The sequence below is a fragment of the Procambarus clarkii genome, chromosome 33 (genome assembly GCF_040958095.1).
Source record: "Procambarus clarkii isolate CNS0578487 chromosome 33, FALCON_Pclarkii_2.0, whole genome shotgun sequence".
NCBI lineage: Eukaryota > Metazoa > Arthropoda > Malacostraca > Decapoda > Cambaridae > Procambarus > Procambarus clarkii.
This window is the reverse complement of record NC_091182.1, coordinates 26,527,098-26,542,428: the sequence shown is the minus strand read 5'-3', so window position 1 is coordinate 26,542,428 and position 15,331 is coordinate 26,527,098. Positions and strand designations below refer to the sequence as shown.

The window sequence follows — 15,331 nt, the reverse complement described above, 5'->3', positions numbered from 1 at the left end:
TGTACTACAAAGTTACAAAATATTGAATGAGATATCTGCATTATTCAAACAATATTAAATTTAGTTTAGCATAATAAGTAAATACTTTTCATTACATAGGAACACAATTAATCATCAAATCGTGTAGGGCGTTTAACATGACGTTTAGGACGAGAGTCCTTAAATACAATAACATCCCTTGATGAATTGTTTGTCGGGTTATAACTATTTTTTTCTTTTTCTTTTGCACGACTTTGCACTTCATCATTTTCTACACTAGTTGGAATCACTTTGAAATAAGCCATATTACGTGTTATACTATGATCTCTTACTAGCTGTTACCATAGTTCCTTTTACACTAATCACTTTATATGGTTTTGTATCATACGGCATATCTAACTTTCCCTCTTTTTTCTTTTTAACGAGAACAGTATCTCCAACTTTTATGAATTGTTCCTTTGCATGTTGATCATGAGCAATTTTCATTTTGCCCTTGGCCAGTGCATCTTTCTGAGCGAGACGTTTATCTGTTACCTCGGCTGGCATGACGGGTAGTGCGATTCTCATAGGACGTCCAAATAAAAGTTCACCAGGTGACTTGCCCAGTGTTCCATGTGGTGTTGCACGGTAGTTCCTGAGAAAAGCATACATAGCTTGTTTCCAGGATCGTCCTTCGGCATGAGCACAGCGTACCGCTTTCATGAGAGGTTGCATGAATCTCTCAACTTCTCCATTTGCTTGAGGATGTAGTGGCATCACACGGCGGTGTTTGAATCCAATATGCTCAGCAAAGTTGACAAAGTCTTGTCCATTGAATGGCGGTCCATTGTCCGTCTTGACAACTTCAGGAATGCCAAAGTTTGAAAAGATCTTGTCAAGTTTCGGGATGACGGCCTTTGCAGATGTGGAATTGATGATTTCTACTTCTGGATAACGTGAGTGATCATCAATGACTACCATCAAGTACTCTCCAGTTGGTAGTGGTCCGCAGAAGTCCATTGATACTTCCGTCCATGGTGCAGCAGGTAGTGGTGAAGGTTGTAGAGGTGTTGGTCTTGAAGTATCCACTGCAGCTTGGCAAGGGACACAGGCATCATGCATATCCTTTGCTTGACGATCAATGCCAGGAAACCACACCTTTTCTCGTAGCAGCTGTTTGGTCCTAACAAGACCTTGGTGTCCTTGATGTGCAAGCTTCAGAGCACGTTGCTGGAGAACAGCTGGAATAACGATACGAGTACCTCGCAGCACAGTGTCGCGTTGTTGCGTAACACTTAATTCTGTCTGGATGCGTTCAAGTGCTTTGAATGCATCTTGGTCAACTCCTGAGGGTGGGATGCGTGGAAACTTTTTCTTAGTCAATGCATCCACTGTTGCTTGCAGAGTTGGGTCCTCCAGGGTTGCAGTACGGATTTCATCAAGAGTGAGAGCCTTAGGGACTGCATCACAGGTTACAGAGTGTACATATTCCTCGGCAACTTGCTGATGCTTGGTGATGGTGAAACTGTTTGCAGGATGTCGACTGATGTAATCAGCGGGATTGCCTGCACCCGGCTTGTATTTCACCGTAAAGTTGTATGGTTGCAGACGAAGAGCCCATCTCTCAATGCGAGCTGGTGGTTTGGACTTTGGATTATTGAAGATGGTCTCCAACGGTTTGTGGTCAGTGACTATCGTGGCGAAGGGCGCACCAAGCAGATACACATTGAAGTGTTCACAGCCCCATACAAGAGCAAGAGCTTCCTTCTCTGTCTGACTGTATCGTTGCTCAACATCTGTGAGAGAACGGCTGGCGTAGGCAATTACTACTCTGGAATCTGGTTGACCAGGTTTGTGTTGGGCTAAAACAGCACCTAATCCAACAGGACTAGCATCCACCGTTAATTCAGTGTCCATTGATGGATCAAAGTATGCAGCAGTCGCATTCTCTACTAGTGCATCTTTCACAGCATCAAATGCATTTTGCTCGATATCGCTCCAGTACCATGATGCGTTTTTCTTCAGGAGCTCACGTAGAGGCTTCGTAATGGTAGCAAAATCTGGAATGAAGCGAGAACAGTAGTTTGCCATTCCCAGAAAACTATGTACTTCAGTGGACGTTGAAGGAGGTGCAGCATTCTTGATATCTGCAACTTTCTTAGGATCTGGAGACAGACCTTTGTCACTAAGTACATGTCCAAAGAATTCAATTTTATGTTGATTGAACTCACACTTTGCTCGGCTTAGCGTCAAATTCTTTTCTCGTAAGCGTTGCAATGTTGCACGAAGAGCTTTGTCGTGTTCAGCTTGGGTACGGCCATAAACAATGATGTCATCAGACATGTTGTCAGCATTAGGTATATCTTGCAATACCTGGCTGATGATGTGCTGGAATACCTCGGCAGCACTGTTAATACCAAAACTCAGGCGCTTGTACCTATACAGACCTCGATGTGTCGTAAACGTTGTGATGAAGCGACTCTCATCATCAAGTTCAAGCTGATGATAGCCCTTGTTTAAATCTAACTTGCTAAATACAGTTGCACCATTCAAGCGGTAGATCATATCATCTACAGTGGGTGTAGGATGGCGTTCACGCATTATTGCCTTGTTGGGAACACGCATGTCCACACAAATGCGTATCTCATCTGGATTCTTCGGCTTTGGTGGAGTGACAATTGGGCTTACCCATGGTGTTGGGCCTGTTACTGGTTCAATGATATCTAGTTCTATCAGCCTATCCAGTTCAGCATCGACTTTCTTGCGAGTATGGAATGGTTGTCGGCGATGTGGTTGGGCAACTGGAATTACATCTGGGTTGATATGCAGATGTACTTTGCTATCAGTATAACAACCTATGGATTTAAATCGATCAGAAAATTCAGCAACAATACCATCAACATTGTTTGCAGATTCCACTGCTACAGCATTAGAAAGCTGAAGTAGCCCCAATTTGGTTGAAGTCTTGTAACTGAGTACAGACTCCTTTGCATTCCTAACAACATGGAATGTAGTAATGAGCATTGCATTCTTTGACTTAATCTCTGCAGTGAAAGTTCCAATCACTGGCAAGGCTAACTTCGAAGCATAGGCAGTGGCTTTACCATTGTATTTTTCTAGCTTTGGGAACTGTTTTCTAAATTTTTCATAGTGGCACTCAGCCATGGTGTCAATGTTTGATCCAGTGTCAATAAGAACTTTGAGACAAATACCAGCAATATATACTATAGTCTCTGGGTTGTTTGGAAGATCATTCCATTCTGTGATTGATTGTACTCCATAAGTATAATCACATTTACTGTCATCTGAGACTGGTTGTAATGAAATGTTGTCTTGTATATTATTAACATTCTGGATATGAGGTGCAATATTGTGTTTACCACCTCGACCCCTATGACCTGATCCTCGTACAGTGCTTTTATTCATTGACTGTGGTTTCTTTAGTGCAGAACGACACATAGCACCAAAATGACCTAGTTTTCCACACTCATAGCACTTCTTACCTTGAGCAGGACAAACATTATCTTGGTGTGGGTAGTCTCCTCCACAATTGTAACATTTATTGTTGACACCCTCTGATGTGGGTCGTTGTGACTGCTTGAGCCTTGTTCCTTGACCCCAGTTGTGACGTGGTTCTCGGCTAAATTTACTGTTAGGTTTGGCATATCTTCTTTGATTACGATGTCCTCCCTGAACCTTACATACCTCATCACTGTTAGTAACACTGGCAGAACCGTTGTTGGCACTGCACTCCATGACACGAGCATCACGTGCAGCATCTTCCATTCGACGAGCAATATCCAGTATCTTGGTAAGAGAACTTTCATCATCAACAAGTTCTAGAGCTCTTCGACGGAGACGTGTAGATGTGCATGTTTCAATTATTTGCTGTTTGATTTCTTTGTCAACATCAGCAAACTCACAATGGGCTGCTAAACCCTGCAGACGTGTGTGGTATTGATCCACAGTTTCATTAGAGAGTTGTTTTGCTCTCCTGAAATGCATAATTTCCATTGCAGTATTTTGCCTTGGTTTGAAATGCTCTGTTAGTTTGGCTTTGGCAGTGTCATAATCTTTGGCACCACCAGTGTCTTTCAGTGTGTCAAAGATGTCACAAACTCTATCACCTGCATAATGAAGTAGAAAGGCACGCTTTCTTTCAGCACTTTTGATGTCAGAAACTATCAACAAATTTTCAAACCTTTTAAGCCATTTGACCCACCTCTGTGACAGGTTTGTCTGGTCACAGTCAGGATCAAATGCAGGAAACTGACGTATATTTGCCATTTTTACTGAATAAATGTAACTTATCACTTAAATGTTCCTCAGAATATTAAACACTTACTGCACTGAATATGTTAGTCAAGAATTCACTGTAATTACTTTAATTTTGCAAAGCACACAAGCATTTTAATGCAAAAGTTCACAACAGTGCACAATATAGCAGCAACTGACTTCTTACCTAGCCCTTGTGTACATGTGTTGTTCCTACTCACAGCAGCAGCACAGCAGTTGGCACAGCAGTTGGCACAGCAGTTGGTACGGCAGCAGTTGGTACAGCAGTTGGTACAGCAGTTGGTGCAGCAGTTGGTTCAGTGTGATGAATTTTGTAGCACGAAGCGTCGTTTCGTAACCAAAACATCAGGTTTTGTACACATCAATGCGTCGTTTCGTACACAACGTCGGCAGATTCCTCAGTACACAGTTTCTTCAGCACAGCTTGGGTAGCACACAGCTTGGGTAGCACAAAGCATTGGTTAGCACACAGCATCGTTTAGCACACAGCATTGGTTAGCACACAGCATCGGTTAGCATACAGAATCGGTTATGGCGCTCACAGCTTCTCTTCCTCCTCCAGGCAGCATGCTTCACCCTTGTGTTTGAAACCGAACAAATACCTGCGTTCACAGTTCATCCTCGTCGCCAATGTGGTGTTTGTGTGTTACTGAGGAAGTCTTGGTTGTAGGGTTGATGTAAAGTCATGACTAGGTTACTGACTTTAATACTTAATATGATTACATGACTAGTAGCTACCAAGCTTGGCGGGCGTCCTGTACGCTCTATTGTTTACCTTCTCTCTCTGGCGTCTCAGCCGCCGCACATAGAAAACGGATGGTACCATTTTCTGTGAACATGACAGTGCAGAGAGCCAGAATTTGGGTCCAAAATATGGCTCAGGTATCGAATTTGGGATGTTTGGGATATTTTGAAAACAGCAGGGGGGTGTGGGTAAAATGTGACCCACCGCCGCTTACAGTAATTGGAATAATTTTGGTATAAAAAGTCGGAATTTCAAACTGCGAATAGGTGCAGAGAGCCAGAATTTGGGTCCAAAATATGGCTCGGGTATCGAATTTGGGATGTTTGGGATATTTTGAAAACTGCAGAGGGGTTTGGACAAAATGTGACCCACCGCCGCTTTCAGTAATTGGCCGATTTTTTGTATAAAAAGTCGGAATTTCAAACTGCGAATAGGTGCAGAGAGCCAGAATTTGGGCCCAAAATATGGCTCAGGTATTGAATTTGGGATGTTTTGAAAACAGCAGGGGAGTTTGGCCAAAATGTGACCCACCGCCGCTTTCAGTAATTGGCAGATTTTTGGTATAAAAAGTCGGAATTTCAAACTGCAAATAGGTGCAGAGAGCCAGAATTTGGATCCAAAATATGGCTCAGGTATCGAATTTGGGATGTTTGGGATATTTTGAAAACTGCAGGGGGGTTTGGGCAAAATGTGACCCTCCGCCGCTTTCAGTAATTGGCGTACCCCTTGCCAACAGGTGTCTAGGGGTAAAGGGGAATAAAACACTGCATAACTTGGGAAAACAATGTATCTACTCTAAGGTTGACAAACATAACAATTAAATAATACAGATAATAGTCAGAAATATTTTTTAGCATGCAATAATATAAATAAAATCCTTATTGAGCAATGAGCAATCCCACCAGCACATGAATTCTAATTTGGGAAAATACACAATCATCTAACCAGAGAATTAACCGAGTATTAGCTAAAATAACCATTACCAAGGACTTAACTTAAAACATGTCTCCTCTCGACCAAAGCTGCCAGCCTCTGCCCAAGCGTCGGATCCCAGGGCAGGCGTCTACCACAATATCAACTAAACATCTACATAAACTATTGTAGAAATTCTACTAACAAAATGTAGTACTAATATTCAAATCATTATTAATCATAAGAGTATATAATAATGTTACATTACTCAATATAATTTACTGGCAAACAATAATAAGAATTAGTCAAGGTTGAACTATACTCACTCGCTTGACATCAAGTTCCCACACTGGCCACATCCAAATATGGTCAACCCCCACACGGAGAAACCAACATGAAAATACTTGCAAAAGCCTCATACAATATAATGCAACTCAGGCACACAACAGCATGCTACAATATATAACATACAAGAATCTAATATCTTCCAACTGGTTACTATAATAATTATAGAACAAGACAATAGTAATATAAGCATCAAGAGTAATGTTAGAATCCTAGTAAGATTCGTAACAGCAGGACTCGGGGTCGAAGGTGTCACTTACTCGACAGGCAGCATAACGGAGCCAAAAACATTGAGCGTTGCCCTGAGACAAGGGGACAGAGCAACCTTCAAACTCTCAAAAAGTGAGTGGGGACCCAGGGGTCGCATCCATTGGACCCCTTTCACCCCTACAGGGCTTCCCAGGGCCCTAAGACAGGTTTTGTTAAGGGTAAGCCCAGCCAGGGTACTGCTAACTGGCACCCAAGTCTACCAAACAAATTTCTAAAACTGAACCCCCGGGACGTGTCCACTCACGGGGGCCAAGCAGGGGAACCACCGAGCCCAGGAGGTCAAGATCCTAATATAACAGGGGGCAGGGGAACAAAAGCAGCCCCCCCCCCACTAGGTACAAAAGTAGGGCCCCCCCCACAAGGTACAAAAGCCGGCCCCCCCCCACTAGGTACAAAAAAAATGAAAAGAAAAACCCTGCAAGAGGACAACGGTACCCAGAAGGAACAAAGCCGGCCACTGTAATATGTGAAAACTAGCTGCGCAGTACCCTGTGCTCCTACCAGTGCAAGAACTACCAGTTACCCCAAGGTAAAAAGCGAGGAGGAAACCCCCCAACACTCCCAGGGCGGTCAATTACCGAGCAGCAAAAGACCAACAGAGGTAGTTCCCAAGGTGCCTTGTGGAAGATAACCCCAGTCCCCAAGGGCTGGGGCACTCAGCACTCAGTACAGGGCACTCAGCACTCAGTACAGGGCACTCAGCACTCAGTACAGGGCACTCGGGGAAGGGAACCCTAAGCACATGCAGCCCGAGTACCTGTGAATAATAGATTATTACTCCCTGCTCACACGCCACTGTAAGAGCAGTACTGAACACAAGGCATAGCACAACAGAGAGAATCTGGAGCTGGAGCCACACGACTGAGCCTTATCACATCAGCCGAGAACTGGGGTGTGGATCGCTGGCATGAGGGGTCTGGGGCTCCCTCTTCCCCCTCCCGGGGGTGGGGGGGGGGGGGGAGCTGAGCAGACAAGTGACACGGCACATGTGACATCAAGCTCGTTTTCATTTGGGGAGTTGAGTCCACTCGTTAGTTTCAGTAGTGGTTTTAACCAGAAGAGGGGCTTGTTTTGAGGCGCTTGCCTTTCTGGGTGCCTGGCCTGGTCAATGGCAGACATAGAATGCTCCAAATCACATGTGCAGTTCTATAGGTCATTGCGCCTCATGCCTCATTGAGGGGGCCTGGTTCTGGCTCGTGGTCCCTGGTAGGCCTAAAACTTCATTCACACTGATGCCAAAGTCTAATAATACTGTATACATATCTGCCTGGATAGCTCTGTGGAGCCTCCGGGCTCTCACCTAGAAAATGACGTTTCATTACATTCAAAGCTGGTTTTTTATTGTTTTGTGTGATGGAACAAAAAAGGAGTTCCCAGAAACCTTGGCAAGATGAGAAGGCTCAACTGTATCTACACTCGAATTGAAAGGGACAACCCTCGTAGCTGCCGAAGGGATATCCCTAAGAAAAACCCCAACCCTAAACCTGCTACTGGGCCAGGGGCAGGGGAAAGAAGGGCAAACCCCCTGCCCAAAGGAGAAAGAAGGAAAAGGAGGTATGGACAAAATCACCGCCTATTCCATGAGACAAGCATCACTTGCTAGCCCCGGACCTCAAACCGGGGACACAACCTTGACTGCTGCAATCCAGGAACTAAAGACACCAGCAGTTGCTGCCAGAAGCCCCTCCAAAATTGGCAGAGTAGAGCAACTTGAAGGGAGCATCCCCTTCATGACTCAGGGCCAAAGTTGTCACAGACCCAACAGGTAGCAGTGGAGGCAGACAAACTGAACATTGCCACAAAGCATGGATGGTGCGCAACCCAGAAATTTGCTCGAAGTGAGAGCAGGGATGGTGGGTGGATCACAAGGACCACCAAACCCATGGGGGTTTTCCAGGGCTTGCAGGGTGAATGTTCCCTGCAGGTATGCCCAGGCACTGTTATCGCCAGGGTGGTAACTCCTATTTAATTGTATAGGTTTCCCCTATTAACACCCAATACCACCAGAAAGAGCAAGAGAGAAACCAAAAAGGGGAACATCCATGCCTAGACACTAGGTAAACCTAATAAGTCAGGAATGGCACAAATAAACCCCCCTTAGAGGAATGAGGGCACGATGAAAAATAAAGGCCATAAAAGGACCGAATTACCAATTAAGTACCACTAACTCTCAAGATACCCGACCGTGGAACACACAAGAATAGCAGACCAAACCAGGTATGGTAATCTGGAAGGCCTACCTCAGTGCGCCCCACCAGCATATAAACACACTCGACCCAAGGAGAGACTGACAATCCAAGACAATAAGCTTACCTTCAGGGCGAGAGCCACCACAGGCATGGAGACCCCTTTAGGGAGTGAACCCTGACCACGCAAGGACAGCACTTAATGAGCGCACATGGAAGGTAGCCCTGGGCACATGCAGCTCCAAGAACACTAAACTCCTGGCTCACGTTGCACAACCATACACAGAAAAAGCCTCGAGGGCAAAACACCACTGAGCTGAAACCAAGACCAGAGTCAGAACAATGAGAGAGGAACTAGGCACATACATATCAGCATTAGAACTGAGGGTGGAGCAGTTGGCTGACACCTGACTGCCTCCCTCCTTCCCCCAAATGTTGAGGGAGGTGGAGGCAAATGAGCTAGCTCAAGTTTCATGAATTTTCAATTGTTTGTTTACATTGTTGTTCATTTGGTGGTTTTGAGGCTGTGGTGTATTTTGTTGCATTGACTTTCTGGGTGCCTTGCTTTGGTGGTGGCAAACAGAAATAAGTTGACAAATTTTTTTCATAACTGCCTTTGCTCCCTGCACCTGTGAGGTGGGTCAGGTTCTGTCAATACGAACTCCACAACTGATGGCACCTTGTAGTTTGGCACTATATCAGTATAGTAGCTTCAGGGAGCCACTAGGGGCTTTCCCCTGAAAAAAATAGGTTGTGGAAATAATAAGACTCAAATAGTAGTTATATCATCTAAGACTAGCCGGTGTGGAACTGTTCCAGGTCTAAAACAGACTTGTTGATCCACACCTTAATCTCTGAACCATTTAGGTTTAAGGTGTTCCACTCAATACAATAATTTAGTGATGTTTGCAATGCTGGACAGTTCTTAGAATTATGATACTGAGGATATAACAGTTAATGTGTTTCTTTTTTCTCCTGTGCAGGAACGCAATGTGGAAGTGTTATTCTGCTACGAGGCCTATGATGTAGTAGTTCCCATGCAGCTACGGGAATTCACTAACAGGAAAATTGTTTCTGTAGAGAAAGAAAAGCGTCAGCATAAAGAAGCAGTTGATTACGAAGGAAGTAAGAAACTTAACAACTTTTGTATAACTTTTCTAACTGGCTGCTAAGAAGACAGAAAAAACATTATGTTCATGAGTTTTTATTCATTTTTTGGTGAAAATTTAAAAAAAATTCTGATATTACTGCTAATTCCCCTCCTCTTTTAATTTGTATATTAATGTGAAATAACTGGTGTCCCATAATTTTCTGTTCTCGTAAGTTTCCAATTGTCTACATTCATCTACAATCTGGATTAATTAAAATTCCATAATGCCCATTGAATCTTTGCACACAAGTGCATTCAAATCATTAATTTGATTTTTAATACTGCTTTTGTTATTGTATTTTCTGTGAGGAAAATTGTCAGCTCTCTGGAGCTATCACACTGAATAACTGCCATACTACTAGGTGTCATCAGTTGCCGAGTTCTGTTGGCCTTCTGTGGACTATGAGAAAAAAGTCCACTACGGGCTCACCATAGCCCGTGCTACTTGGAACTTTTTGTTCCAAGGAACGAATCTTATACAACAAAACAACTATGAGCCAGATCCTGCCCCCCCCCCCCCCTCAGAGAGGAGCAGGGAGCAATGGCCTGTGAACACTTTAAATAAATGTAAAGTTTATCATCTTTTCCACCATCCAAGGGAAGGCTCCTAGCAAGATAAGCAAATCAAAACAGACTACCGCATCGTTAAAACGAAACCGTAGCCTAAAATTTCCCAAACGAACTCCCCCACAATGAAAACAAAATTTTGTAAAACTAGCCCCCCCCCTTCACTAGTCTGCCCCCCCCCCCCTTCTTCACTAGTCTGCCCCCCCCTTCTTCACTAGTCTGCCCCCCCCTTCTTCACTAGTCTGCCCCCCCCTTCTTCACTAGTCTGCCCCCCCCCCCCTTCTTCACTAGTCTGCCCCCCCTTCTTCACTAGTCTGCCCCCCCTCCCCCTTCTTCACTAGTCTGCCCCCCCCCCTCCCCCTTCTTCACTAGTCTGCCCCCCCTCCCCCTTCTTCACTAGTCTGCCCCCCCCTCCCCCTTCTTCACTAGTCTGCCCCCCCTCCCCCATCACTAGTCTGCCCTCCCCCCCACCTGCCTGGGTCAGCCAGGTCGTGCAGAGTCTAGTTCTATACTGATGTCCGGGCCTGGTAGTCACTGTGCTCTGGCATCCCGTTTTCTTTGGTGTTTTTGCTTTTGAGGCGGTGTGTTCCTATAGGGATGTGTGCGTGAGCCAGGAGTTTAGTGTACTGGAACTGCATGTGCTCAGGGTTTCCTTCCCTGTGCGCTCTGTAAGTACTAGCCTTGCATGGTGAAGGTTATCTTTCCCTGGGGGCATTCAGTCAACACTCCTTTCAGGGGGGCTTCCTCACTTGTGGTGGTCCTCGCCCTTAAGGTAAACCTTTAATCTGTGTTATTAAATAAATTAAATATATTAAAGCCTTTAATAAGTAAATCTGTGACTTTGTTTTTCCTTGGTTTGGGAGTGTTTTGGTTGGTGGGGAGCATTGTGGTCTGTGTGACCAGGGGAGCATTGTGGTCTGTGTGACCAGTTATTCTGTTAAAACAAGCTGTGCCGAAGCTTCTCCCAGGCTACTCATACTCCTGCTGGGGGGGGGGGGAGGTATTTTCATACTCATGCATGGTATTTTTATGCAGGAGTGGGATATTTCATACCTGTACGTCTTTAGACTTGGGTTCGACTCCCTCTCAATTTTGCTTTCGGGGTTCCTTTGGGTTTCCCTGGGGGTAGGCATCTTTCTGGAGGTTTCTGTCCTCATGTCTTCCCCTTTGGAGGAGCATGAGGTTCTGTTGTGTGGCCCAGTTTTTTCCTTGGCTTTGGCCCTGGCCTGTTTTGAGTTCAGGTCCTTCTTATCCTATTTGGTACAGTCCAAGGTTTTTCGGTCGTTCTGGCTAGCTGACACCCCATTGTTTTTCTCACTTTTCTTGGCGCGGCTTTGCCGATCCCTGCATGCTGGAGTGGCGTGGAATTGGGAAAGTGTTCTAGGTTTTAAATGGTCTCGACTTTGAGCCCCTTGATGCCTATCTTTGGCTCCGCCCTTTCTCACAAAAGTTAGTGAGGTGCAGCTTCATGTTATTTCCCTCGCTGTTGGCATTGTTTGTGGTGGATTACCTTCGGGCCTGTCGGCACTTGGGTTCTGTCGTAGGCTTGCTGAGCCTCCTTGAGCTCCTTCCAGATTGGCTCTCAGAGAATGTCCGGGTGCTCTGCTCTGGCCAGGAAGAGAGCTATGCCCATGAGTTGGTCGAGGTAGGCCATAGGTGGAGTCTGAGGCCGGGTTGCATGTGCCACCTGGGGTGGCCTCATCTGCAATGGGTCGACACCGTACTTGCTCTGCTCGTAATGCCTCAGGATTTGCACCGGCACTTTTGCAGTTTGTCCCACTTCTTTTCTGGCAAAGAATGAGATGGCTGCTTTCCGGAGGGGCCTTGGGTTGTTGATGCTTGGTTGGTCAGGCTGTGGGTGCATCATGTGTTGTCTGGTTGCGGCTCTCCACCGTCATTTGCGCGCCACGGCTTCTGTGTCGGGTTACTCGCTTTGGGTTGATCCGGTCTCCCTCCTTCCCTTTTCCAGGGTTCGGGTCTCCCAGGTCGTCTGTAGGGTTATTCGGTCTAGCCAGCCTACGATCTATCCCCGTGGCCACGTCATTCGTAAGTTTGCTGCTCATTGCTGCCGTCTTCGGTAACATGTCTTGGGCCGAGATTCGGGTGCGGAATTTTTGGCGGTCGGACAGGGTCCTGGCAGCGCGCTACTTGGTCAATGATCCGAGGCCTGTGTTGCTTTGGGTCGATGGTTGCAGCCAGTTGTCTCGACTTCGCTTTGAGGGGTGAGTGCCAACTGCCTCTGGGGTAAGTCCCTCATGTTTTTGTCGTTTGGTAAGTAGCTCTGAGGAGCTTTGGGGAGCCGGAGGGGCTCCCCCCAGAAAACCTGTGTTGAATGTAATGAAATGCCATTTTCTGGGCGAGACCCGGAGGCTCCCCGGCATCCCTCCCTCCCTTTGGTCGGCAGTTTTTTGCATGTTTTGACATCCAGCCTCAGAACTGAAGGGTGGATAGCCGGCGTAGGGAGTCTGAGGCTCCCACCAGCTGTGCAGAAAGCGGCACGGCGACGTGTGACGTCATGCCCGTTTCTTTTAGGGGGAGTTCTATCCACTTGTTCGGCCTGTGGTATCAATAATTTCACCAGAATAGGGGTTTGTTTTGGGATGCTTACCTTTCTGGGTGCCTGACCTGGTCGATGGCAGACATAGAATGCTTCCAACCACACGAGGGTTTCTATAGGCCATTGCTCTCCATGCCTCTCTGAGGGGGCCAGGTTCTGCCTCGTGATCCCCGGTAGGCCCACAGAACTCCATACACATGACTGATGCCAAAGGCTGACATTAGCATATCAGCCTAGTAAGCTCCGGGGAGCCTCCAGGTCTCACCCAGAAAAATGGCGTTTCATTACATTCAACTCTGGGTTTTTATTGCATATAACATATAAATTGTGTCCATTTTTTTTACAGTGTCAGCTGAGAGTAGTCTTCGTCGTTCCCAAGCAACTGAATTTATGGACTGGCTAAAAACTATGTTGGCTGGACGATGTTGGGGAGTGAAGACTACTTCTCGTCTGGAGTAGCATCCATGTGTCATCACTGTGGAAGAGATGGGTGCAGCAAGACACTTCGTACACACTCAATTTACACAGTACCCGAAGAGACCAGATACTCACTTTTGCAGCCACAGTTGGAAATTAATCCAAGGTATGAATTTTTGTTTTGGCCTGTAATAGAGAGGGAACATAGACTTCCTTGACCCTCAGCTCTCTCTCTCTGACTTGGTCCTCTCTCATTCCTGTTAATCCACTCCATATTTCCTGTATTACAAGTGATGTGGAAAGCATGGGGGATTTTTGTTTATATTGCAGAATGGTGACTGATAGGGGCTAGTGCGTGATGCTTTCCTACTAATCCAGACCCACTCAGATGCACCTGCTATATTTAGATCAACAACACTGCTGATCTATGATTCATCCAGTGTCTAATGTCACTTAGTGGAGAGATTTAGCAAGAGGTCAGCAGCAGATCAACTTTTTCTAAATACCATGTTGGCGATCACGGCAAACAATGATGGTGAAAAAAAATTTCATTTACGCAAACTGGCCGCACACTGAATGACAGACTTAAAGAACACAAGAGAAGCGTTAAGTCTGCAGACACTAACAATGCTCTCTTCTGCCATGTGAGGGATTCTAATCATCCCATTGATTGGTCTTCCTACAAAATAATCTTTCCTGCCTCTACACAGACGCTGTCTTGTAGAATCGGCTCTGATACACAATGTACCCAACATGAACTTGAGTCCTGGCTTTGTTGCTGTGTACTCTACCCTTTCACAGTATATACTCAAATGCTCTAAACTTTCTAACAAACGTGACTTAACATAAGCTTACCCCTTCCATTTATCTTTCTTTCTCTTTCCTTTTCTTTCTCTCTTCTCACCTTTTTCTGTTCATTGTCTTCTCCTACGCTCCCTTGCTATCCTCTTCTTATTCTTACTATCTCCTTCTCTTTCGGTGGTTATAATAGGAGCTGCCTCGTATGGGCCAATAGGCCTTCTGCAGTTCTCATTATTACTACTATCCCCTACACCTTACTTTCCTCCTCAGCTCTCTCTTGCCTATTTATTGCCTGTCTCTACCTCCTCTTCACAATCGACTTGAGAATGGTCCAGGACGGACCGAAACGTCGTCGTCCCTTCAACTTCTAGTGTGTGGTCTGGTCAACATACTTCAGCCACGTTATTGTGACTCATCGCCTGCATCTGACACTGTCACTACAGTGTTGAATGTATTTAAACGTTGCAACAATGAATAATGAGAGCAATCATTATATGGATGGCGTAATAACAGGGAAGCAGTAGCGCCTCTAGTGGTCAGATGCTTAACTGTATTAGAGGTTGACAGTTTAGATATTATAGTGAAGTAAGGGTGAGTGGCGCGTCTGGGAGTCCCGCTGCTTCTTAACGTGTTACGGCTCATTTGTCGACCAGCCGCCGCCTGGCAAGTGTCACGTTGATTACCAGTGAGCAAAAAATAAATGTGTTACAGATATCATTACTCAATCATAATATAGAAAGAATTGTTCGGGGTGTGTACTTCATGTTGTTATTCGTTATTATTTTGTATATTATATGTATTTAGACAAAATATAGAGGTGATTGTCAGGTGGCAGCCATAGGTGTACCCGCTAGTTAAGTCATTAGGGCGCTTGTGGTGGCCTTAATAGCCATGCCAGTAGTTAGCCAGCAATCTTAAGGTTATCTTGAGATGATTTCGGGGCATAACGTCCCCCGCGGCCCGGTCCTCGACCAGGCCTTCTTTTTCTTACACATCCCCAGGAAGCAGCAGCCCATAGCAGCTGTCTAACTCCCAGGTACTTATTTACTGATAGGTAAACAGGGTCATCAGGGTGAAAGAAAGTGCCCATTTGTTTCAGATCGAACCCGGAACCTCAGGATTACGAT

The 15,331-nt window shown here is 45.5% G+C and overlaps 1 protein-coding gene across 1 annotated transcript in view; it reads left to right on the top strand.

Moving 5' to 3' along the window:
• LOC138349605 (heat shock protein 75 kDa, mitochondrial-like) overlaps window positions 1-15,331 on the top strand; it is a 47,614-nt gene that overhangs the window by 23,934 nt on the left and 8,349 nt on the right. Inside the window, exons 4-5 of the mRNA XM_069335375.1 lie at window positions 9,696-9,837; window positions 13,333-13,569. Of these exons, the coding sequence (XP_069191476.1) occupies window positions 9,696-9,837; window positions 13,333-13,445 (255 nt within the window). The 3' untranslated portion in view covers window positions 13,446-13,569. The remainder of the gene's footprint in view (window positions 1-9,695; window positions 9,838-13,332; window positions 13,570-15,331) is intronic.